At 42.6% G+C, this 27,813-nt stretch overlaps 1 protein-coding gene across 1 annotated transcript in view; it reads left to right on the forward strand.

Annotated features, from left to right (window-relative positions):
• Window positions 1–27,813, forward strand: part of LOC121585193 (neural proliferation differentiation and control protein 1) — a 43,719-nt gene that overhangs the window by 2,953 nt on the left and 12,953 nt on the right. The window contains exon 2 of the mRNA XM_041901615.2: window positions 21,463–21,624. Coding sequence (XP_041757549.1) covers window positions 21,463–21,624 — 162 coding nt within the window. The remainder of the gene's footprint in view (window positions 1–21,462; window positions 21,625–27,813) is intronic.

The following is a 27,813-nucleotide window of genomic DNA, read 5'->3' on the forward strand; positions in this document are numbered from 1 at the left end:
TTGAGGCTATATAGTGTTTGTTTACATTTACTTTGTTTACAAACATTGGAGTTAAACAAGCTTATATTTTGCATTATGATGGGGTGGGACAATTGAACTAAGCTCATGAGGCATTTATAAGTTATATGTTCTTCAAGAATCATTGAGTACATACCATTAATTTACAAGTCCAAAAATGGACGTAGCAACTGCTCATTGCCCCTTTTTAAAGTATCTCATCTCTGCTCAGGCACTAGCAGCCAGCCAGCCAGACAACCATCTAACGTTATCTCTGTGCTTCCCATACTGTACTGTCTTTGAGTTAGTAGCTGCCTAAGTATGCTACAGAGTGTTCTGACAATCATTGTACTAGTTCTTCAAAGTACATAAGGCATACTTTCAAGACTTCTTATTTCCAACTACTAAAACGATACATTCTGTAAAGCTACCTTACGAGCTGTCTTCATCCCTCTCATCATAGTGTTGTGTAACCTACATTCCTCTCTCATGCGATCTGTGTGTAGGCTGTCCATCTCTGTCTGAGCTGGGAAGAACAGGCATTATGGATAATGGTCATTGTAGTTAATTACTACGTTTCTGCGCTGAACTAGGTTGAATATTTGCCTATTGAAAACGAAAGGTAACTGCTAAAATAAAGGAAACACTTAGTAAATGAGGGCTACAAAGTATATTGAAAGCAGGTTCTTGCACACAGGTGGGGTTCCTGAGCAATTCCTAAGCAATTAACATCCTTGTTAGCATTTAACATCCATGCTTAGGGTCGTGTATAAAAGTGCTGGGCAGGCCCAGTTGCCCATTATTTTGGCTACCATGCCTATGCCCCTATAAGATGACAATGCCCCCATCCACAGGGCACGAGTGGTCACTGAGTGGTTGGATGAGCATGAAAAGGATGTAACCCATATGCCATGGCCGTCTCTGTCACCAGATCTCAACCCAATTGAACACTTATGGGAGATTCTGGAGCGATGCCTGAGACGGTGTTTTCCACCACTATCGACAAAACACCAAATTATGGAATTTCTCATGGAAGAATAGTCTCTCATCCCTCCAATAGAGTTCCACACTTGTAGAATCTATGCCAATACGCATTGAAGCTGTTATGGCAGCCCAACGCCATATTAAGACCCTTTATGTTGGTGTTTCCTTTATTTTGGCAGTAACTGTACCAACTCCCTTCAGCCCAGCGTCCCATATAGTTCTTGACTTAATTTCTCCTGTGAATGATTTGATTTCTCTTGAGAAATGGCTCATTGAGCTCACAAAAAAAGAAACTAAATGGAATTCAAGTAATTGAACTGACGTCAATCAATTAGTTATTTAATAACCCGCCAAAAGATGACATTTTGGTTATTCGCTCAGCACTCAGCTCATGGGTATTCTTTCTCTTTCTGTCATCTGGTGGGCTCTCTCGGTCTCTCGCTCACGCTCTCGCTGTCAAATTCAGATTGCTTTATTGGCATGAAAAACTATTTGTAGATATTGCCAAAGCAGTGTAGCGGTACAGCATTTCAGTAAATGCAGTACAATGCAATGAGGAGAATGAAATGCAGTTAATTTCAGTAGTAATAATAATAGTACATACTGTATAATCATGTATACAGGTACAATACTGCTGTTGTATTGTGTAATCTTCGGTTGATACATTTTATTAAATAAGATTATAGAAAAGAGAGAATGGATAATAAATAAACAACAAAATGTACATGGATGGTTCCACTATGTATTACTTGTAAGTTATGTACAATGTAAATACTTCAAGGAATTAATGGTCATGGGATGTCCCTCAGGCTATGGCAATCATATACATATCTGTCAGGAATATTTGCGGTTTCTCCCTCACCCAGAATAATTCCCAGCTTTATGTTATTAGTAAATGCACAGAAGTTGGGAATTTATTGAGAAATGTTCTTGAAAAAATATTATCTTATTTGGGAGTATTTCTCACAGAAGAGGAAAAAGTGCATCTCTGTCTCTACCTCTCCTGTCGTGCAGTGACCACATAGACGCTCCTCTTTGGGTAGCCATGTCTTTTTGTGTCTCCCTTTTCCTGTAGCCAATTGGTGGTTGCTGAGCCTGTATTTGGTCAGGATCTGTCTATGTTTTGTATCTCTGACAGAGTAGAGATATTCTGCCCATTTGTATTCTCTTTTGAGGGCCAAATAGCAATTTAGTTTATTCTGTTTTTGTTTCATTTTCCCAATTTGTCAAATAGGAGGTTTTCATTTCTGTAACAATTTGATTAATTTCCCTGTGTGTTTGGATAATAGGGTTGTTTAGTGTTTTAAACTGCTGACATAGGGGACTCTTTTCAGGGTTCAGCTCTTGGGTTTCCAGTGCTTTGAATTGTAAGAATGTTTTGGGGCTTAATTTCAAATGATGCCAAAATTTTAGTGTCCTTTAATTTTATATTTGCAATTTAAAGGGAATCGTCCGAGTTCCGCTCTGCATGCATTATTTGGTACTTTGTACCATTGGGCATGTTCAACCATGGTATTTCCTCAATTGAAGGATTGTCTGTTGCTCTGATTCCTGACCTTTTTCTGGAAAAAGTTGATGCTGTATTCCTAAATAATGTGAAATTGCTCCGGTAGACCTTGCTCTGTTGGTGACAGTAGGACAAGGTAATCTGCATAGAGCAGGAATCTGACCTCATCTTTGAGGGTGAGTCCAGGGGCTGCAGATCGGTCCAACAACACTGCTAGTTCGTTGATGTAGATGTTGGACTTAAACTGCACCCTTGTCTCACCCCTCGCCCTTGTGCAAAAAAATGTATTTTATTCTTCCTTTTAATACTACATGTGTTGTTCAAGTAAATAGATGTTATGATGTCATATACTTTACCCCCAGCGCCACTTTGGAAGGTTTTGTAATATTACAAGTCTCTGTGTGTGTGTGACACATTCCCCCTGTCTCTGAAAAATGCAAAGAACTAAGAAGCAACACCCCACATACTCTATAGATTGCATTTAGTGTACTATATAACAAATAATGAACACAGATCTGTGTCAATTCATGTTTTACCCAATCAAGTAGAGTGCATTCTGCAAAGTTGTTTTTCTATGCCATTCATGGTATGGCATGTTCTTGCTCCTCAGAACAGAAGCAGAGAACATGTTGTGCTCTGAGTTTCCACTCCGATCTCCAGGATCCTTTGTGTTTTCAGTTAGCCTGCTTTATTCAAGTGCAGGACTGTTATCAGTGCTTCTCACCACCTTGATTAATTCCTTTCGACCCTGTTTCCCTGGCCCGGGCACAGGAGAGGTGATACCATCTGTGATATGAAAAGGGTTGCAGTGTGTGCGTGCGAGTGCAAGTGCGCGGCATAGCCCTGGCACTAGTCTTAGTGCTGCTGTGTTTGAAGGGCAACATGAACCTGGATTTACTGATGTGAACTCTTAAGCACAGGCATCAATGAGTTGGCTTGTGTCCCAAATTGCACCCTATTCCCTTTATAGTGCACTACTTTTGACCAGGGCTCATAGGGAGAATGTATTGTGTGATGTGCTGCAAAATCAGCTTTATATTTCGGGATTCCTCCTATAGCTAGCTAACTTTAGCTAGCACTAGCTCTACCTAACTAGCTAGCTATCTAGCTATGCATCGATGGGGGCACAGTGGGGCTGCTCGTGCTCATTTCGTGGCCCTACGGGTGAATGAATGGCTGGCTAGCTACTGGCAATAGAGTACCACAGAATGTGTCATAATACCCATAAAACCTAGCGGTCAAACAAGGAATTGGTTCCAATCGTTTTTCCAACATTCATTTTTCCCACATGGGATTTTAGAAACATTTAAAATAAGGGCTGTGTTTCGTGTAGGCTTACCCTGGCGTGACGTTTTGATAACTGTGTAAATCTCTCTAAAACAAGGTGACTTATCAGTATATTAGCATTTATTAACCCCCTCCCAAAATGAAATGCTGCTAATGTGGCTATCATAAAGAACTACAAATGCCATGATGATCTGGATGAGACTGACAAATCGAGGCAAGGGTAAGAATCTTTGGATGAACTATGTAATGTTAGCTACATTTAGTAATGAATAAATTGGCTATATTTCTTTAAATTGACAATTCTGTGAACTTTCTTGTGCAAGTTTTAAATAGCAAAGATGTCAGCTAGAAATGACGTGCAGGAGGTTGCTGGGATTTGTAGGCTTGCATGATGTCTACTTTGATGCTAATTAGCGTTTTACAGAATCAGAGTGAATAAAGCTGAATATATTGATTTTTAAAGTCACCTTGTCCGAGAAAGATTTACATGGTTATCAAAACATCACGCCAGAGGGCCTCCCGAGTGGCACAGGAGTCTTAAGGCACTGCATTGCAGTTGTCACTGTATCACAACCGGCTGTGATCGGGAGTCCCATAGTGCGGTGCACAATTGGCCCAGCGTCGTCCGGGTTAGGGGAGGGTTTGGCCGGGGGGGCTTTACTTGGCTCATCGCACCCTAGCGACTCCTTGTGGCGGGCCAGGTGCCTGCAGGCTGACCTCGTCATCAGTTGAACAGTGTTTCCTCCGACACATTGGTGTGGCTGGCTTCCGGGTTAAGCAGGCGGGTGTTAAGAAGCGCTGTTTGGCGGAGGACGCATGACTCGACCTTCGCCTCCCGAGAACGTTGGGGAGTTGCAGCGATGAGACAAGATCGAAATTGGGGAGAAAAAGGGGGTAAAATAATAATACAAATGTAAAAAAACATCACTCCAGGGTAAGCCTACACGAAACACAGCCCTTATTGTAAGTGTTTCAAAAATGTCCTATGGGAAAAATGAATAGAACCATTTCCCTGTTTGACTGCTAGGTGTTATGGGTATTATCACACCTCCACTGTGGGGCTCTATATTGTCAAATTACTGTCAAACAAAACACTTTGTTTGTACTGTGTAGAGCAGGGCTCTCCAACCCTGTTCCCAGTGAGCTGGCTACCTGAGTAATACCCATTTATGTTATTGTTACTGTAGCCTGCACAATTTACTTTTTTTCACAGCTGTCACATCCTGTTGTGCCCAGAGCAGTTTGTTTTGTTTGTTGTCAAAATAAAACAAATCCTAAATACATCTGTGCTCCCATTTGCCCATGTTTCTTGGAAATCCTGAATGGTTTTGTGATACACTCAACTCATCCTGTGGTATCAAGCACATTCATAACTGTTTTATAACACCACAAATAATGTCAATTTACTTAAGGTGTCTGTGCACACACTATACTGGCATATTACATGGTTATGACACCCATCCTTCAATTTAATGTAATAATGTGACAGAGTTTGGTAAATTATATAAGGACGTTATAACATCTGGTATGTAGACACTTATGTAGCATGTAAAAACATATGACATAAGTTGTCATGCAGACTGTGTAATAGCAGTTGTTATTAACAGTTGACATTCTCGTTTGGAATCAACCTGGGTCTGTGTGAGCTCAGCCATTCAGGCTCAGTGCTGTTGTGGATAGAAGGGCTGAGAGATGAGAGCTGGCTTCGTTAAAGCTGTAAAATGGAGATAACCTGATTAGGACTGTGTGAAACGAGAGAACTGGATTTGTATAGGATCCTGCTCCTAAAGGATATCTGCTGGGCTGGCACTCCTGTCCTGAACACACTGACTCTAACCATATGGCAGCATTATGTTAGGACTGTAGAGGAGAGAACCACAGTTGTATAGTATTCTGCTCCTAAAGGAGATGTGCTGTGCTGACACTCCTGTCCTGAACACTAACCTTATGGCTAAATGTCCCCAAAAATACTTTTTGAGAGAAGCCATTTAGGGCATTATGTTTTAGAGAAAAGTGGTTTCAGGCCATTGGGCAGCTTTGTCACTGTGCCAGACCTTGTCATTGTGCCAGAGAGAGATCCCATTGTTAAAAATCATGTAGATATGTGGGTTTGTTTCTCCAGTCATTAGGATAGAATATAGCTCTGGCATCACACAAAGTGTAGACAAATGGCATAAAACATGGACAGATTGGACGTTTGTTTTAGAGAAGCATTCCTCTGAGTCTGCGTGCCTCCCAAATGGAACCCTATTCCCTATATAGTGCACTATATTGTGAATAGGACGCCATTTAGAATGCAGCTTCTGACTGTTAAAGGAAATCAGAGGCTGTGTCTAACTCTTGGAAAAGATGCCACTTGGAATACCAGAAGCACAATTAAAAGGCTCTCAATGATAATTGAGAATTAGAGGATTGACATTTAAAGTGTTGCGAGAAGAGTTTCTGGAGGAAACGCTCATAATAAAAGCATGAGTCTGTATCGATTTGCTTTGTCGCAGTGGAGATGTTGAATTTGTTGTATTGCTGCTGCCCCAAGAGTAGGAGAGAAGGGGGAGGGGGGGGGGGAGGAGGAGGAGGAGGAGGGGGGATGAATGAAACGGTTCTGCCTAGGTTTATTAGAAGCTGTGGAGCGTAACTGTGACAACAAGACCAGGGCAGGTCTGTTTCTTCTCCCGAAGGCGTTGGTTTTAGGAGCCAAACCGACTGTAGTTTCTTCATATCAACTGCCTATTCTCATCTCACCGAATCTGACTTCTGCAGAAATCTGTGCTTTAGTCTCAATAAGAAGAGCATGGACATGATGTTAGACTGGCGCACAGTCTTAGGGTCTTTTTACACTAACAATATGTGAACTAAGATCTGATTAAACATGAAGAAACCTTAATTAGTTTTTTCCAGTTATTGCGTGGCCGACAGTGTGCTTTTTGTATGGAAGTGACTGACGTCACGCATGGTGAACAAACTGGACCGCTACCTGTTAGCAGCTTTCAGATCTTATCGTGTCACAAAAGAAAGACCAAATGCTCGATTCAGTGGTTCCAAAAATGTGTCTGCTGTGCGCATGGCTGTGTGCCCCCAAGTAGGCTAGTCAGACTAGTGCTTGAAGATTAAATCCTGTTGACGTGTCAGTGAGATACTTAGGCTTTCTGCTGATGTGGTGTGTGCTGCTGGCACTGGGAGGACCAGTGTAGACTGCGCCTCTATTCCATCTTTCTCTTCCTCTCTAATTCTCTTGGTCTCTCTCTTTCTTTCTTTCTTTCTCCTCTCTTGCTCTCTCTCTTATCTCTGCATCTTTGAGCCATTCCTGTCTTTCATGCTATCGCTTAGCTTTTACTGTCAATAACATCCGTAGGTAAATGTTCAAGAACTCACTTCTCTTTCATCGCTCATCACAGTATTCTCTCTCAACCCTTGGTTACTCTTGAACCGTCCAGGACAGTTTGAGTAAATCATTATTTATTTTTATAAATACTTTTCTTCTCTGGAAAAACGGTGTCAATCGACATGACAGTGACTCAAACTAAATCAAAACTGTGTATAAATAATGGACCTACAGTTATAGTCTCTCTACTCTGTCCAGCTTGCTAACAGTCATCGAAACTAAAGGACATTTTTACTGCGAAGTGCAGTAATGTCATGTAGGGTAACGTGGGGTAACTAACTGCCTGACTTTAGGAAGCATCAATATATCTACAGAAATGCAGTGCATTCAGAAAGTATTCAGACCCCTTTATTTAATTTTTTTAAACGTTAGTCTTATTCTAAAATTGATTTAAATTATGTTTTTCCCTCATCAATCTACACACAATACCCCATAATGACAAAGCAAAAAATGTTTTTAAAATTTTTCGCTGGGCCACTCAAGGACATTCAAAGACTTGTCCCAAAGCCACTCCTGCCTTGTCTTGGCTGTGTGCTTAGGGTCGTTGTCCTGTTGGAAGGTGAACCTGCTGCTGAAAAACATCCCCACAGCATGATGCTGCCACCACCATGCTTCACCCTAGGCATGGTGCCAGGTTTCCTCCAGACGTGTTCCATCTTGGTTTCATCAAACCAGAGAATCTTGTTTCTCATGGTCTGAGTCCTTTAGGTGCCTTTTAGCAAACTCCAAGCGGGCTGTCATGTGCCTTTTACTGAGGAGTGGCTTCCGTCTGACCACTCTACCATAAAGGCCTGATTTGGTCCTTCTGAAAGGTTCTCCCATCTCCACAGAGGAACTCTGGAGCTCTGTCAGAGTGACCATTGGGTTCTCCCTGACCAAGGCCCTTCTACCCCAATTGCTCAGTTTGTCCAGGCGGCTAGCTCTAGGAAGAGTATTGGTGGTTCCAAACTTCTTCCATTTAAGAATGATGGATTCCACTGTGTTCTTGGGGACCTTCAATGCTGCAGAAATGTTTTCATACCCTTCCCCAGATCTGTGCCTCGACAGCATCCTGTCTGAGCTCTACGGACAATTCCTTCGACCTCATGGCTTGGTTTTTGCTCTGACATGCATTGTCAACTGTGGGACCTTATATAGACAGGTGTGTGCCTTTCCAAATCATGTCCAATCAATTGAATTTACCACAGGTGGACTCCAATCAAGTTGTAGAAACATTTTAAGGATGATTATTGGAAACAGGATGCACCTGAGCTCAGTTTCGAGTCTCATAGCAAAGGGTCTGAATACTTATGTAAATAAGGTATTTCAGTTTTTTGTTTTTAATACATTTGCAAAAATTCCTAAACCTATTTTCGCTTTGTCATTATGGGGGTATTGTGTGTAGATTGATGAGGAAAACATTTATTTAATCAATTTTAGAATAAGGCTGTAACGTAACAAAATGTGGAAAAAGGGACGAGGTCTGAATACTTTGTGAATGCATTGTATATACACCGGATGAATTTACACAAGATATACTAAGAATTATATGTACTGCAGTAGATATATTAGTGAGCTATGTCAAGAATCCAGTATATAAATAAATATGTAATATGTTTAAACAGTGTAATTAAAATGCAATGTACAGTAGTAGAAATATTGGAATGAGCTACAGTACCAGTCAAAAGTTTGGACAGAACTACTCATTCAAGGGTTTTTATTTATTTTTACCATTTTCTATATTGTAGAATAATAGTGAAGACATCAAAACTATGAAATAACACACATGGAATCATGTAGTAAACAAAAAACTGTTTAACAAATCAAAATATATTTTATATTTGAGATTCTTCAAATAGCCACCCTTTGCCTTCATGACAGCTTTGCACACTCTTGGCATTCTCTCAGCCAGCTTCACCTGGAATGATTTTCCAACAGTCTTGAAGGAGTTCCCACATATGCTGAGCACTTGTTGGCTGCTTTTCCTTCACTCTGCGGTTCGACTCATCCTAAACCATCTCAATTGGGTTGAGGTCTGGGGATTGTGGAGGCCAGGTCATCTGATGCAGCACTCCATCACTCTCCTTCTTGGTAAAATAGCCCTTACACAGCCTGGATGTGTGTTGGGTCATTGTCCTGTTGAAAAACAAATGATAGTCCCACTAAGCCCAAACCAGATGGGATGGTGTATCGCTGCAGAATGCTGTGGTAGCCATGCTGGTTAAGTATGCCTTGAATTCTAAATAAATCACAGACAGTGTCACCAGCAAAGCACCCCCACACCATAACACCACCTCCTCCATGCTTTACGGTGGGAACTATACATACGGAAATCATCCGTTCACCCACACCGCGTCTCACAAAGACACGGCGGTTGGAACCAATCATCTCCAATTTGGACTCCAGACCAAAGGACACATTTCCACCGGTCTAATGTCCATTGCTTGTGTTATTTTGACCCATGCAGGTTTCTTCTTATTATTGGTGTGCTTTTAGTAGTGGTTTCTTTTGTAACAATTCGACCATGAAGTCCAGATTCACACAGTCCCCTCTGAACAGTTGATGTGTCAGGGCAGGGTATTGGGCGGAGGCCGGCTAGTGGTGACTGTTTTAACAGTCTGATGGCCTGGAAATGGAAGCTGTCTCTCAGTCCCAGCTTTGATGCACTTGTACGGTCTAATCCTAGATGGGAGTGGGGTGAACAGGTCGTGGCTCGGGTGGTTAAATTCTTAGATGATCTTCCTGTGACACCGGGTGCTGTAGATGTCCCTGATGGCAGGCAGTGTGCCCCCAATGATGCATTGGGCTGACCACACCACCTACTGGAGAGCCCTGCGGTTGCGTGTGGCGCAATTGCCGTACCATGCAGTAATACAACCTGACAGGATGCTCTCGTTGGGATATCTGTAGAAGAGTCTTAGGGGCCAAGCCACATTTCTTCAGCCTCCTGAGGTTGAAAAGGCGCTGTTGCACCTTCTTCACCACGTTGTCAGTGTGAAGGGGCCTTTCAGGTCCTCTGATGTGCACGTTGAGGAACTTGAAGCTTTTGACCCTCTCTACTGTGGTCCCGTTGATGTGGATGGGGGCGTGCTCTCTCTGTCTCCTGGAGTCCACGATCAGCTCCTTCGTTCTGTTGACGGTGAAGGAGAGGTTATTTTCCTGGCAGGGAATACTGAGCTGAGCACGCACCCCTGTATGGCCCCGTGTTGAGGATCAGCGTGGCAGAGGTGTTGTTCCGTACCTTCACCACCTGGGTTTGACCCGTCAGGAAGTCTTGGACGTAGTTGCACAGGTAGGGGTTCAGACCCAGGGCCCTGAGCTTAGTGATGAGCTTGGAGGGCGCTATGGTGGTGAAGGCTGAGCTGTAGTCGATGAACAACATTCTTACATAGGTATTCCTCTTGTCCAGGTGGGATAGGGCAGTGCAAGGGCAATTGTGTGGTCCGTGGATCTGTTGGGGCGGTATACAAATTGTAGTGGGTCTAGGGTGTTGGGTAAGGTGGAGGTAAAATTAGCGTTAACTAGCCAATCAAAGCACTTCATGATGACCGAATTGAGTGCTAAGGGGCGATAGTCATTTAGTTCAGTTACCTTCGCTTTCTTGGAGACAGGAACAATAATGGACATTTTGATGCAAGTGGGGACAACAGACTGGGATAAGGAGAGATTTGAATATGTCCATAAACATATGCAGACCAGCTGGCTGGAGTGCTCTGAGGACGCGGCTTGGAATACCGTCTGGGCTGGCAGCCTTGCGAGGGTTAACACGCTTAAATGGCTTACTCACGTCAGCCACGGAGATCGGGAGCACACAGTCCTCTTGAGCGGCAGGAGCCCACATCGGCGGCTCGTGTTGTTTTCCTCAACGCGGGCGAAGAAGGTGTTTAGCTTGTCCAGGAGAGAGGCGTCGTCGTGGCTGGCTTTCCCTTTATAGTACGTGAGTGTCTGGAGTCCCTGCCACGTGGTGTCAGCTTGGGGGGAATATACACGGCAGTGACAATAACCGAAGAGAATTATCTCGGGAGGTAATGCGGTCACCATTCTTGATCGGGAGAACATTCTAGAATTTCATTAATTAACTATAAAGTGTAAACTGTATCCACTTATTTCCCTTCATGGATTGTTTGCCTAAGCATGCCCATCACCCACATACCATTTTTTCCCCACAAACTTTGCTTTTTTGTGTTATCAATTGGACAGGAGGGGCTAGTCACCCCACGTTAACCTATGTCCTGTTTCTCATATTTCTAGGAGTACTTTTTTTTTTTAAGTTAATGTAAGAGGACGCTTATACTACTTGACATGTCTAAAACCATCTTTGCTCTTCTTAAATCCTCCTTTCTATTCTGAAGAGAATAAACCAATGTACTTTGAATCATAGGTTACTATTTACGAAATATACTTATTTTACGCAACAAAGATTTTCCATTGCAGAGTTCCATTCCCATAAACGCTCATATTATATGAAGGTAATTACATCCACACGTCCTCAAATGAAGGTTGAGGGACCATTTCTAATAATATAACCACTCGGACTGGAATAGAAGCCTAACTCATTCCCGGCCGCTGTCAAACACTGATCAATGGGAATAATTTGAGTCCATTCTATTTTTGTCAGTCTCTTCATCATTTAAAGCAGGGATATTAGTGTGTAGAATAAATCATGAATTAGCCTAAACTGTATTCTGTAATCCATGAATCTGTTTGACTTAACATTTTAACGTTGATCAGTAAAAGCACCGTTCTAGTAACCAGATGGACATTACATTATATTTTTGTTTTCAATACCAAAAACATAAGGGTACTACTACTACTACTACTACTACTACTACTACTACTACTACTACTACTACTTCTGTTTATCCAAACTAATTATCTTATGTTCATGTCAGTTGTTTCATCATAACCAAGGAAAGTTCTATGCACAGTCTGGATTAACAGAGGTAAAATATTGTGAAGTGCATTAAGGATAGAATAGAATAAACTTTTTTTTGTCATATCATTATACATGTATGCCTAAAAAAGCATTTTAACATATCTTCTCTCCTGTTAGTCACTGACATTCGGCACGGCTGAACAAGGACACAAGAAGTTCACCTTGCATATGGATTACCAGGTCATTCCAGTCCAGCGATTGCCATATGCAAGGTGGACTTGTTGTGTCCTTGTATAGCCGTGCAGGATGTCATGGGAGAAAATAAATTAAGGATTAGTTAGTGTGGAAAGGAAATATCTGTCAGGCAGCTGGGGATATCTGTATAATATAACAGACTGGGGGGTCTCAATGACCTTCAATGGTTCACATGGGTTCACACCTGTAGGTTCTCTCAGGGGAGATTACACTCACTACTGGACATTGTTGTAATGGAAATATTCAATGTTAATACCATAGAAATATAAATAATTACATTTCTATGTTCAATACTTCAGACCTAATCTTGTCCCCAGCTGGCTTTCCCTTTATGTGGTAGCAGTTGAGCCTTGGGACGAGGTTACTTCAGACCCTACAGCAGGGATCATCAATTAAATTCAGCCACGGGCCAATGTTGGGCCTCCTGTAGCTCAGTTGGTAGAGCATGGCGCTTGCAACGCCAGGGTTGTGGGTTCGATTCCCACGGGGGGCCAGTATGAAAATGTATGCACTCACTAACTGTAAGTCGCTCTGGATAAGAGCATCTGCTAAATGACTAAAATGTAAATGTCATGTTTTTTTTCTTGAGGATGGTCTGTGGGCCAGAACATAATTACAAATAATTAGTAGACTGCAAATTGACCGCAAGAAGCCCAAACAGATATAATATTTGACTAAAACATAATCATTTCAAACCATGCTTACATTGTCTCTATTATGCGTGGGAATACTTGGGAACAGATTTTCACAAATCAAATCAAATGTTATTGGTCACATACACATATTTAGCAGATGTTATTGCGGATGTAGCAAAATACTTGTAATTCAATTAAAATCACTTGTAGCTGATTTCTTATTGGTTTTAGTATTTTATGTCCAACAATGAAAATGCTAAAAAAAATATACACTGAACAAAAATATAAACGCAACAATTTCAACGTTTTACTGAGTTACAGTTAAAGAAAACCATTCAGTATCTGGTGTGACCTCCATTTGCATCATGCAGCGCAACACTTCTCCTTCGCATAGAGTTGATCAGGCTGTTGATTGTGGAATGTTGTCCCACTCCTCTTCAATGGCTGTGCGATGTTGCTGGATATTGGCAGGAACTAGAACACGCTGTCGTACATGTCGATACAGCGCATCCCAAACATGCTCAATCGGTGACGTCTGGTGAGTATGCAGGAAATGGAAGAACTGGGACATTTTAAGCTTCCAGGAATTATGTACAGATCCTTGCGACATGGGGCCATGCATTATCATGCTGAAACATGAGGTGATTGCGGCAGATAAATTGCACGAAAATGGGCGTCAGGATCTCGTCACGGTATCTTTGTGCATTCAAATTGTGTTCGTTGTCCATACCATAACCCCACCGCCACCATGGGGCACCCTGTTCACAACGTTGAAATCAGTAATCCGTTTGCCCACACAACGCCATACTGTCTGCCATCATTCCCGTACAGTTGAAACAGAGATTAATCTGTGAAGAGCACACTTCTCCAGCGTGCCATCCAAGGTGAGCATTTGCCAACTGAAGTCGGTTACGACGCCGAACTGCAGTCGGATCAAGACCCTGGTGATGATGACAAGCACGTAGATGAGCTTCCCTTAGACGGTTTCTGACAGTTCGTGCAGAAATTCTTTGCTTGTGCAAACCCACCGTTTTATCAGCTGTCCGGGTGGCTGGTCTCTGACGATCTTGCAGGTGAAGAAGCCCGATGTGGAGGTCCTGGGCTGACGTGGTCTGCGGTTGTGAGGCGGGTTGGACATACTCCCAAATGCTCTAAAAAAACGTTGGAGGCGGCTTATGGTAGAGAAATTAACATTCAATTCTCTGGCAACAGCTCTGGTAGACAATCCTGCAGTCAACAAGCCAAGAAAACTGGGGGGGCAAATTAAACCAGTTGGGGGACCCTGCCCTACAGTCTAGCTTGCTCATTTACAAAACACCTGGAACAATTTTATGTAATACACTTGAGACCATGGCCACTAGACACATAGGGCAAACAGTTGCCTATTTCAGGCCATTTCCCCCAAAACGTGGCAGAGACAACCTGTTCAAACGAGATTGCTCTTTTCCAGCCCCAACCACCCACTCGACTAACAGAGAACATTTTGAGGAAATGTGACAGAATAATTACATTAGAGCGTTGAGCTGCAGTATGACTCATATTTCTGTTGCCACTGTGTCCTGTGTGCCTCCCAAACACACCCTATTCCCTATGTTGTGCACTATTAACTGTTGTTTAAATCCCAGATTGCCACTTTAACTGTGGCCACCAGATTACTGGAAATTGCATCTGGAGATGACTAATTTGCATTGGTTTCAGGTGCAACCTTTTCTCTGTCTCAAATGTATTGTGTCCTGCTATCAATATGGAATAGATCAATAATATATGCATCACTGGCTTGCGTCATTAAGACCCATATGCCATCGACCACAGCTAGAAGGGAGCCAGACTGAAAAAGGGCTCTGTGGTTTTCAATTCAATACTTAATGACATTTACTCATTTCATATGACAGGACAGGAGACAAGCAGTGAGGCCTTTTGTCTTACTGTGTGAATAGAAAAAGAAACCAGATTTATCATGGTTCAACTATACATGTAGCTGATTCTAAACTCAACGATTTGCATTGGAGTTGAGCGGCGACTAGTGTGGACTGACTGGAGCTCCGACGTCACATAAAATGACTTTCAGCACCCACAGAATAGCCCGCTATTACACACAACGTTGTTCTGTGTGATTGCAGGCAATATTTTTGGTGCGACGTCGGAGCTCCAGTCTGCTCACACCAGCCGCTGCTCAACTCAATCGTAAATCTTGTTGAGTTCAGTCAGCTACTATACATGGGACTATTGAGCCCCACAGTGGCGCGTCATAATACCCATAAAACCTAGCGGTCAAACACTGAAATGGTTCCAATTGTTTTTCCAACATTCATTTGATCCATTGGGGATTTTAAAAACACTTCAAATAAGGTCTGTTTTTCGTGTAGGCTTACCCTGGCGTGACGTTTTGATAACCATGTAAATCTCGCTCGGACAAGGTGACTTACCAATATATTCGGCTCTATTTACTCTGATTCAAAAATGCTAATTAGCATCAAAGTAGACGTCATGCAAGACTACAAATCCCTGCAAGCTCCTGCACGTCATCTTTAGCTGACACCTTAGCTGTCATGTAGCTAGCTTGTTACCGTGATCCAAAACAAAAGATATATTGAACATTTAAATTTACTGTTCCATATTGGATTTAACTAATATTTGTCTTATTTATGCATTTGGTCTTGTACAGAATACTATCCTAGTAGCAGTCGGATATTTATAATGTGCCATGAATACTAGGATAGCTTTTTGCTAAGCAGCAATATATCTAGCGAGCTACCTACCTAGATGATATTAACAACATACCCTTATTTTACCAGATCCTCTTCTCCTTCAGCCAGTGGAGGTTTTTATTTAATCCCTTATCATTTCTGACAACTATATGAACAAGGTGAAATATCTTTCAATTCATGGTATCAGAATGGACTGCTGTATTAAAGCAATTCAGAAGTAACTTGTTGACATGTTCTATTCCAGATTCAAAGCCAGTTTAACACATTGCATCCGTTCACGAAAATGCATTGCTCCTACAGACAGTGAGTCACGTATCCGTGGCTTGTTATATAAAGCAGGCAGACAGACATCGAAGCATTCAGTTGCTGTTCGATTGAATGATAGAATGGGCAAAACGAGTGACCTAAGCAGCTTTGAGCGAGATATGATCATTGGTGCCAGGCGCGCCTGATCCAGTATCTCTGAAACGGCTAAACTCCTGGGCTTTTCACGCACGATAGTGTCTAGGGTTTACAGAGAATGGTGTGACATCCAAAAAACATCCAGTCAGCGGCAGTCCTGTGGGCAAAAACAGCTCGTTGAGTAGAGGTCAAAGGAGAATAGCAAAAATCGTGCAAGCTAACAGGCAGGCCACAAACAGAAAAATAATGGCGCAGTTCAACAGTGGTGTGCAGAACGGCATCTCGGAACGCACATCTCGTTGATCCTTGTCACAAATGGGCTATTGCAGCAGACGACCACACCGGGTTCCACTCCTATCACCTAAAAACAAGAAGAAGCGGCTCCAGTGGGAACACGATCACCAACACTGGACAATTGAGGAGTGGAACAACATTGCCTTGAACATGACAGCGAGTTCAGTTTACGTTAATGGCCTGCGCAGTCCCCAGACCTCAACCCAATAGATCATATTTGGGATAAGATGGAATGGGCTGTTCGCAGCATGAAGGTATCACCTTCCAATCTGCAGCAACTGCGTGATGTCATTATGGGCCAACATTCCTCTGGAACGTTTCCGACACATTTATAGAATGCCCCGAAGAATTCAGGTTGTTCTGGAGGAAAAGGGGGGGTCTGACACAGTACTAGATGGGTGTCCTTAATAAACTGTCCGGTGAGTGTATGCCTTTTATACATAACATATAAACATCTAAGTAAACATTAAATGATTTATTCATCAATGCCACAAACCTGGGACATAGAAGAGCACCATATGAAGTATTATTACTATCCGAGAGCGCACAGATTCTTCTGCTTTTCCATTTTAGGAATTAGACCAGCACAAATAACACGTAAAAACAGTATATTTTTTGGTGGGTGAGTTACAAATGGAAAAACTAGACGAATAAGGTAGGTTTTATATTAAATACTAGGTCAACTCCAGCAGAATGAGAAACACACTTAAGACTTGATAATTTAACAGGTCCATGATGCTGCTGTCAATTGTGAGCAGCACATTTACCACTGCATTCAGTCTGAACCCCAGAATAAGCAGGAGGACAGCATTACACAGGTGGAAAAAAGGGTAGAAAAAAACAGTACACCACAATACTTTAAAAAAAGTTACTGAGTCTAGATGTTATCAAATCAGGAGAAGAACACATGAAGGAAGCAGCATAGGGAAAATGGGTGAAGGTAGGGTGGGTTTATAGAGATAAGATGGAAAATTCCATTGTGTCTGAAGTTGAGGGACTATTGCGCATAAAACGCATAGTGTGGAATAAGGGGTAGCTAGAGAGATGGTTGGCCATGGAATAAACATAAAATGGAGTGCTAAATGTCGTTTTAGAGAATTTGGCAGTACGTCCAACCGGCCTCACAACTGCAGACCATGTGTAACCACGCCAGCCCAGGACCTCCACATCCGGCTTCTTCACCTGCAGCATCGTCTGAGGAGGGGGGTGGGGAGTTCTGAGTGCTGAAAGTAGTTCTGTCTGTAATAAAGCCCTTTTGTGGGGGGAAAACTATTTCTGATTGGCTGGGCCTGGCTACCAAGTGGGTGGGCCTATGCCCTCCCAGGCCCACCCATGGCTGCACCCCTGCCCAGTCATGTGAAATCCATAGATTAGGGCCTAATTAATTTATTTCAATTGTCTGATTTCCTTATATGAACTGTAACTCACTAAAACTTTGAAATTGTTGCATTCATATTTTTGTTCATTATAGAGATAAAGCCAGAAGATGAATATACTTGTTGAACATAACTATAGCCATCAGTCTTGCGTGTTAATATGGTCATCACTCACTCACTGTTAAGTTTGTCAAGGTCCCGACATCAGCATTAGCTATCCTGCTACAGCCCTTTTTGATGTTGGGATGCGCGCGCATCACGTGAACATGACGTTTGATGGTAAACAGAAAATGGCTCTATACAGATGGCGCAGAAGTGAGCCAAGGGCTCAATATAGAGAGCTGCGTCTTTTCTATAACACCCTCTGGAAGAGTATAAGGATGTGTCCCAAATGGCATCCTTGTACCCCTATATAGTGCACTACTACCATAGGGCACTGGTCAAAAGTAGTGCACTATATGAGCAATAGGGTGCCATTTGGGACATACCTAAGTCTTAATAGTAAACAATTAGCCTAAAAGAGGATGTAAATCAGTCTGCCCTTTTGGCAGGAATGGGACTCTTCCTGTTGACATCCCTCAGACGGATAGACAGACAGCTTGATAGAGGCAGTCTTCTATTTGTAAATGGAAGGCTCTTGATGGAGACTGCCTGTCATGTTTTCAGATTAGCGCCACGGTCGCCACCCTTCAGTGCCCCAGGTACACAGGGCTTAATGTCTGGCCTCTGACAGCAGCTTACAGCTAGCTAGCTGACCTCCCAGCTCACACAGCCTGCCTAGCCCTGAGGATATACCAGCCCTAATAGGTGTCAGGTTGTGGAGGAGCTAGCGCACGTACCGTAGACTGAGGGCCTGGCACACGCAGATAGACTAATAGAACGCACAAAAGTACCTCGGCTGGCACTGAGGAGACAGAGAGAAAGAGCGAACAGTCTTGCAGGGTCTTATTCAAATGTATTTGCTATGGTTGCTAGGCGACTGTTAATTTGGAGGACATGAGTTGTGCTCTATGGGATAGTCACTGACTATATATTGAGTGAGAGGAGGTGGGACTACCTGACAGAACTATATAAATGGAAAAAGATTTTGCTTTGGGATTTTATTTTAATACTGTCAAGTTCAGTTTCCAGATTGCTTTGATAACCCCCATAAAGTCATTCCATTTAAATTTGAGTCAATAACATTTGAATTCTGTTTATGAATTCATTGGAGTTCTCAGAAAATGATTGGTATTGTTCTTGTATTCAAGGTCTTCGGTAGTTTTATATGTAATTGACTCTGGCAGACCGTTCATATGCATAAAACCCCTTCACATCAAAATGGAGGAGACCGTCTTCTTGACTCACTGTAGAGTTTGGTTCAGTTGGAGAGATTGCACTACTGCATTTACGTCTTCTGTCAGAGTAGTTTTGCATACAGTATGCTGCTCAATGGACACTTGCGCTTCCCAAATGGCACCCTATTCCCTATATACTAGGTCAAAAGTAGAGCACTATATAGGGAATATGATGCCATTTGGGACGCAAAGTGTGCTGCCAGATGAACGAGGCAACCTCCAAAGTGTACCCAGAGAGGATTTGGTTATATGCGTCAGTTGTGGATTTATTGACCCATGGATAGGTGTGGAGAACGATGAATGGCTTGTAGTCAGAGTTGTGCATGCTTGGTGCTTAGGCAGCAAGCAGCTGGATGCTGTCTAAGGAAGACCATCACTAGTTGACATGGATGCATTGTGAAGACCTGGGTCTTGTCGTTTGAGTTCATACCACTCTCAACCTATTTTCTCCTTTCAATGTTTTTGTCATTTCTATTTACACGGTTTACAGGGTCATCTCAAGTAGTTATTTTCTTTTTTGCTGAGGAAACATTCCTTTCTCTTTCTTGTTGTTTCTTCTAATATTTCATGGCCATAGCCAGGGTCTAGACTAGCATAGTGTAGAGAGAGTGCTCTCTGGGGAAAATGAGATAGGGGTGACTATATCCTGCTGCTGAGTGAAGATTACAGGAGATCTGCTCTCTGGCAGGACCAATTGAGAAGCCTGATTTGCCAAATGCAAAAACAAGCCATTTGGGGCGTATATTGAGTTAATCAGTCAGATCAGGAAAACTAAGTTTGCGTACCAAATTGCACCCTATTCCCTACATAGTGCACTACTTTTGACCAGAGCCCTATACGGAATAGGCTGCTATTTGGGACGTAGGCAATGAGAATGAGGGAGAATATATTTTTTTAAACTACTTTAATATTACATTCAGATAAGATTCAAGGGTTTGTTTTTGCTGTTCAGGGTCAGAACTCTTGAATATCTCATTGATAACGCTTATCAGAAGCAGACTGGAGCATAGCCTACTACTTAAAATAAACACTATGTCCCTTGTCCTTTTGTCTTTAAAGCTTACACTTAAAATAAATGTTCCCTTCTCACTATCGTTTGTCTTAATCTTAGCTAGCTCATCTCTTTTGATACCTCCGGTCTCGCCGGGACCCGCACCTTCTCCCCCACCCTTTCTCTCCATCCTCTGATTCTGCATTCACAGTGTGACTCACACCTGATGATGTCACGCTGTCTGTTGCCATGGCAGTCGTTATGGCAACCACAGCAGCCTAGAGTTTCAGTGGTTGGCTGAGTTCTTCTTGTGTGGGGGGGGGGGGGTAATATTGATAGGTTTACTTTTAATGATTTGCTTCCCCTCAGCCTATTGAATGCTTACAGAGCATTGGCAGGCAGAGACCAAACAAACATATGGCTGGTTGTATGAATCCTCTAACAGCCTTGCTAAGTCGAGCCCAGCCGAGACCTCTCACACACACAAAGACTAAGGCTGCATCCCAAATGGCTATTCCCTGGCCTATGTAATGCACTACTTCTGACCAGGGTCCGTCACCCACCCTGTCATTTCCCTTATCCTGGCACCCACCTGCTGGGCCATATAGTCCCCCAGCCCAGAAAGCCTGTCCACCTCCATCCCACTGCACTGCACACAGCCATCACACCGGACAGCTGGTGACAGAGGCCACATTACCATGGCCCCAAAACAACATAAAATACCGGCCAAGAAATACTGTAGTTTAGGCTTCCTTCCTGGCTTCATCTGTTCACATCAGAGTGAAGGGTTTCAACCTCCTCCATGGTAGCCTCAACCTGCATCATCATTTCTGACCTTCAGATAACAAACCCTACAAACTAAAGACTTTGCCCTGAGACTTCAGAGGAGGTTAGTTTCTATGACTCAACCATAGTGATGAGACTTGGTACAGTGAGGAATTGAAATGGCTAATTTTCATGAGGGGTAGTGAAGTAGATGTCGGTCTAGGTATATCCTCAGCTAAAACTAGAGCTGTGACTCAAATGGCACCCTATTCCCTATGTACTGCACTTATTGTGACCAGGGCTCTGGTCAACAGTAGTGCACTACACAGGGAATAGGGTGCCATTTGGGATGCATATCTATTCTGATTAGCTGTAGCTCAGTGCGTGGTAGGGCTGGCCTGGAGGCGTATTATATTAGATGATGTACAGTCAGGCGCCAGTAATTATGATATTTTTTTCCTTTCTCTATTTTCTCTCTTTCTCACTAACTCTTCTGTTGTCACCTTAGGCATCCTGATAATAGCTAGGCTATAAGTCTTATGAGATGCCTCTGTGCATAATGTTAGTTCATTCTATTTATATGGTTAGTTCTCTAGTGTGTGTCCAATTCAGTGTTAGCTGAGGTGCACTGGAGTTCAAATCCAAATGGATGTGAATACTAATGTTACTCTGTGTCTATCTCCACAGGGTCTTCTTCAGTATGCCCGCGGAGCTTGGACTGTGCCCGAGCAGGGCGTCATTTCTGCCAGCCAGGCAGCTCCCACTGCGGCCCCTGCCTCAACCCGCTGGTAGAGAACTCACATGGCAGATGCATAGTGAAAAGGAGACACACTCACGCCCCCCATTTTGGTATGTTCACTTATCCCTACTAATGCCAATGCATTGCTGTTTCACTGCTAGTGTAGGAACAGTAGCCAAAGCCACAAAACACCTCTCGTAGCAAGCCTTGACCAAGCCTTTGGGCCAAATATCCCCTCTCCTTCTGAAATTCTAAAGATGCTGAGTGTAGGTGTACCCAATGTTCCCTCTAAGTTGCTCTCCCAGGACTGCCGCGCAGAAGAAATATCTGCCTGTGCAGAGAAACACGAGATTGAACTTCACTCAACTTTCTAGAGTTTTCCCCCTTAGTTAACACTCTCAACGTTTCCCTTTACTGTGGGAATTGTGATCGAATCAACTCAATATTAGTCATTTTCAATGCAACATACCGAAACAAAACGAACAATGCAAGACTTATGGTGTTTCTTAAAAAGCATACTACTATGCTCCGAGCACGCAAATTGGAGCATGGGATGGTCGGAGTATGTCCAAGTATGCAAAATGGAGGATGGAGGGCACTTTTCGAATGCATACTCTGTTTGTACATATTTTAAAGCATGGATCAATGCAAGCTTCAACGGAAATTATGCAAAGAAATAAAAAATGCAACCACGTACAAAATGATGTAACATTTCTTTTAAATCAATGGTGGCTGTTATTTAAGCTGAAGCGAGAGAAAAAACATTCCGCCATCGGAATGAAATGTTTGATACGTTAATAAATACAGTTGATGTCGGAAGTTTACATACACTTAGGTTGGAGCCATTAAAACTCATTTTTCAACCACTCCACAAATTTCTTGTTAACAAACTATAGTTTTGGCAAGTCTACTTTGTGCATGACACAAGTAATTTTTCCAACAATTGTTTACAAACAGATTATTTCACTTATAATTCACTGTATCACAATTCCAGTGGATCAGAAGTTTACATACATTAAGTTGACTGTGCATTTAAACAGCTTGGAAAATTCCAGAAAATGATGTCATGGCTTTAGAAGCTTCTGATAGGCTAATTGACATCATTTCAGTAAATTGGAGGTGTACCTGTGGATGTATTTCAAGGCCAACCTTCAAACTCAGTGCCTCTTTGCTTGACATCATGGGAAAATCAAAAGAAATCAGCCAAGACCTCAGAAACAAAATTGTAGACCTCCACAAGTCTAGTTCATCTTTGGAGCAATTTCCAAACGCCTGAAGGTACCACGTTCATCTGTACAAACAATAGTATGTAAGTATAAACACCATGGGACCACGCAGCCGTCATACTGCTCAGGAAGGAGACGCGTTCTGTCTCCTAGAGATGAACGTACTTTGGTGTCTAAAAGTGCAAATAAATCCCAGAACAACAGCAAAGGACCTTGTGCAGATGCTGGAGGAAACAGGTACAAAAGTATCTATATCCACAGTAAAATGAGTCCTATATCGACATAACCTGAAAGGCCGCTCAGCAAGGAAGAAGCAACTGCTCCAAAACCGCCATAAAAAAGCCAGACTACAGTTTGCAACTGCACAAAGATCATACTTTTTGGAGAAATGTCCTCTGGTCTGATGAAACACAAATAGAACTGTTGGGCGATAATAACCATTGTTATGTTTGGAGGAAAAAGGGGGGTCTTGCAAGCCGAAGAACACCATCACAAACGTGAAGCACGGGGGTGGCAGCATCATGCTGTGGGGGTGGTTTGCTGCAGGAGGGACTGGTGCACTTCACAAAATAGATGGCATCATGAGGAAGGAAAATGATGTGGATATATTGAAGCAACATCTCAAGACATCAGTCAGGAAGTTAAAGCTTGGTCGCAAATGGGTCTTCAAAATGGACAATGACCCCAAGCATACTTCCAAAGTTGTGGCTAAAACCGCCATTAAAAAAGCCAGACTACGGTTTGCAACTGCACATGGGGACAAAGATCGTACTTTTTGGAGAAAGGTCCTCTGGTCTGATGAAACAAAAATATACAGTGGGGGAAAAAAGTATTTAGTCAGTCACCAATTGTGCAAGTTCTCCCACTTAAAAAGATGAGAGAGGCCTGTAATTTTCATCATAGGTACACGTCAACTATTACAGACAAATTGAGGACAAAAAATCCAGAAAATCACATTGTAGGATTTTTAATGAATTTATTTGCAAATTATGGTGGAAAATAAGTATTTGGTCACCTACAAACAAGCAAGATTTCTGGCTCTCACAGAGCTGTAACTTCTTCTTTAAGAGGCTCCTCTGTCCTCCACTCGTTACCTGTATTAATGGCACCTGTTTGAACTTGTTATCAGTATAAAAGACACCTGTCCACAACCTCAAACAGTCACACTCCAAACTCCACTATGGCCAAGACCAAAGAGCTGTCAAAGGACACCAGAAACAAAATTGTAGACCTGCACCAGGCTGGGAAGACTGAATCTGTAATAGGTAAGCAGCTTGGTTTGAAGAAATCAACTGTGGGAGCAATTATTAGGAAATGGAAGACATACAAGACCACTGATAATCTCCCTCGATCTGGGGCTCCACGCAGGATCTCACCCCGTGGGGTCAAAATGATCACAAGAACGGTGAGCAAAAATCCCAGAACCACACGGGGGGACCTAGTGAATGACCTGCAGAGAGCTGGGACCAAAGTAACAAAGCCTACCATCAGTAACACACTACGCCGCCAGGGACTCAAATCCTGCAGTGCTAGACGTGTCCCCCTGCTTAAGCCAGTACATGTCCAGACCCGTCTGAAGTTTGCTAGAGTCCATTTGGATGATCCAGAAGAGGATTGGGAGAATGTCATATGGTCAGATGAAACCAAAATATAACTTTTTGGTAAAAACTCAACTCGTCGTGTTTGGAGGACAAAGAATGCTGAGTTGCATCCAAAGAACACCATACCTACTGTGAAGCATGGGGTGGAAACATCATGCTTTGGGGCTGTTTTTCTGCAAAGGGACCAGGACGACTGATCCGTGTAAAGGAAAGAATGAATGGGGCCATGTATCGTGAGATTTTGAGTGAAAACCTCCTTCCATCAGCAAGGGCATTGAAGATGAAATGTGGCTGGGTCTTTCAGCATGACAATGATCCCAAACACACCGCCCGGGCAACGAAGGAGTGGCTTCGTAAGAAGCATTTCAACGTCCTAGAGTGGCCTAGCCAGTCTCCAGATCTCAACCCCATAGAAAATCTTTGGAGGGAGTTGAAAGTCCGTGTTGCCCAGCGACAGCCCCAAAACATCACTGCTCTTGAGGAGATCTGCTCTGTTCTTGAGGTACACCAGCTCTGTCAGGAGGAATGGGCCAAAATTCACCCAACTTATTGTGGGAAGCTTGTGGAAGGCTACCCGAAACGTTTGACCCAAGTTAAACAATTTAAAGGCAATGCTACCAAATACTAATTGAGTGTATGTCAACTTCTGACCCACTGGAATGTGATGAAATGAAGTAAAAGCTGAAATAAATAATGATCTACTATTATTGTGATATTTCACATTCTTTAAAATAAAGTGGTGATCCTAACTGACCTAAGACAGGGAATTGTTACTTGGATTACATGTCAGGAATTGTGAAAAACTGAGTTTAAATGTATTTGGCTAAGGTGTATGTCAATTTCCAACTTCAACTGTAGCTAGCTAATAGTTATGAAGTGAAATGGTTGCTTGGTGTACTGTATATATTATTTTGTCTCTATAACCATTGTCCTGGCTGGAAGACGGGTCAGTGAATGGGTAAGTCCATAGTAAGTCAATAGGGCTAACTTTCTAGGTAGCCATGAAGAATTGGTAGCTACCCACAAAAAATGTACATCTACCTTGCATAACATTTAGTTTTAGGTCATTTTTGCCTGTGTAGCTAGATTATTACGATTCAAATATCTAGCTGATAATTATGAAGTAAAATGTTTGCTTTGTGTATATCTTGTTTTGTCTATTGTTGCCATTGTCCTGGCTGAAAGAAGGTTCAGTGAATTGGGAGGTGAAGCGTGAGGTAACACAGTAGGTGGAGTGCGAGTGCTTCTCAAATGTAATGTTTTATGCATTCTCCACACTCTCATTCTCACAAGAGCGTACTCAAGAGAATGTCGTCGGAGAATGCACTCGTAGCAAAGTGTGGAGCACGGTATTATGCATATTGAAAAACACCCTTAGTATGCCTAACTAACTATGCAAGAGATTTTGTTGTAAGCATAACGCATCGGAGTAGGATTCTATTGAATTGAAAGGTATGACTCAGGCCTGTACTCTACACAGACCGGTGTGCCATAACCAATCAGCGTTGCAGTAGGCCTATATGCAAATAGACCATTGCCATATATGGATCTGTGCCATTCACTTTGAACTGGACTGTGTTTACAGCATGAGCGGTCATGAGTAGATGCGCGTGTTTTGAGATCAGTGAGAGTTACATGTAGCCACTTGTGCACTTTTTTTCATATCCTTTGCTAGTTAGTGAGTTATTAGCCCAGTTATAGATAATTTGTAGTCAGCAATGGGGGAGTGATTGCTTCATACAAGAGCCTAAATCATGTGCATTTCTAGTCATCTTTGAAAAGTGAGTCAGGTAAAAAGCTTTTTTATGTCTCTAAAGGGGCGGTGTTGTATTTTGAGACAGGTTTGAATAAGCTAAGTAGCCAATAGGCAGAGGGTAGAATAATTTGTCTGATTCTCTGTAATAATGGTATGGGAATAATGATGCATTACATTTTTTGTAAAGTGGTTTCTTTCATCAAACAACACATTTTCAGTCACCACCTTGTCTGAAGGACAAGTGGATAAACGGGTTAATGTCAAGCCCTGCATGTTTTTTTCAATAGTCTAATCGAATGTATGCCTACATTGGACACCACACATTGGCTGCCACTGTAGGCTGAATGATAGAATAGCTATTTCCATGTTAAAATGTTATGGGATGGATTTCCTCCATTTTCTCCTCTCTGATAGGCCACTCTGATAGGCCTACATTATGATCAAATAGCCACAGCAGTCTACTTGACCACTGTTAGAACTGTAACTTCAAGCGGGTACAGCTGCAGTGTTCACAGTAAACGAGCGCCGGAAGTTGCACAGAATTTTCACAATGTTCATGTTTGCGCTTAGTAGACCTCAAATTTGCTCAGCGCCAAACAATTTTTGAGGGAACATTGGGTGTACCCCCACAAGATTCATCCAAATAACCAGTGACACAAAACGAGGGCACAGCAAGAATTGTTCCACATTATCTGTCCTATCTCACAAGAGACTAGTTTAATGTAAAGAAGAGGTTAACATTGCTCACTTTTAATGGATAATAGCAGTGTGTCTCCCCTCAAGTCCCCCACTGCCTCAGACTTTAACAAGTGTTAATGAAGCGGCGTAGGAGGTGCATCATCAGGGGACCGAGCTGATAGCTCAGGAAAATGGTCAGTTGTTCCAATGGAGAGAGAGCCAGAGCAATAGGAAATGATTCATAATGGTTCAAAATGAGAATGGATGACTTTCATAAAGTGGTACCGATACAAACCCCTAAAGATATATCATAGATGTAGTCATAGGCCAGACAGACACTGGAGGGGGGCACCAGGAAAGCCCTACATAAAGAAGGAAAGGAATTAATTCACACAGCCTCATCACAACAGTCTAACCGAGTATCCCTCAGCACAAAGATTTAAAGAGTGGACTGTCTGCCAAGCAGGTTTTCCCTGATCCACTGACTGAAAATGCATCCCAAATGGCACCCTAATCCCTATAGAGCGTGCTACTTTTAACGCAAGAGTGCCATTTGGGACGCATCCGCTGACTGGCTCTAGAAGAGCTGATGGTAAACATTGTAAATCACGAAGCAGAGGGTTAGAGAAGAACCCCTCTTCTTTCCCCTTCCTTCTCCACATTACCTCTCTTCCTGTCTATCACTCACTCTATCCTCCTTTTCTTCTGACAGTTTATAGTACATCAATACTCTTTCCTCTTTTCCTCTTGCTGTACTTCACACACTCTATCCTCCTCCTCCTCTCCTTCTGAGCGAGCTCATCCCATTGATATTCTTGCCACTCCATACACACTGAGCACACTGATATTGTGAGCAATAGATTGCCCTGCTGGAAACGATAGGTCACTCGTATGGATGTCCCTGTTAACAAGGATGTTGGTTGTGATATAGATCATGCTACCCATTTAGACTTTGAGTATCTGTCATCCTGGGTTGCTTCCTAAATAGCCCGGCTTCTGTTCAAAAGTAGTACACTATATAGTGAATAAGGATACCAG

Source organism: Coregonus clupeaformis, chromosome 16 (genome assembly GCF_020615455.1).
Source record: "Coregonus clupeaformis isolate EN_2021a chromosome 16, ASM2061545v1, whole genome shotgun sequence".
NCBI lineage: Eukaryota > Metazoa > Chordata > Actinopteri > Salmoniformes > Salmonidae > Coregonus > Coregonus clupeaformis.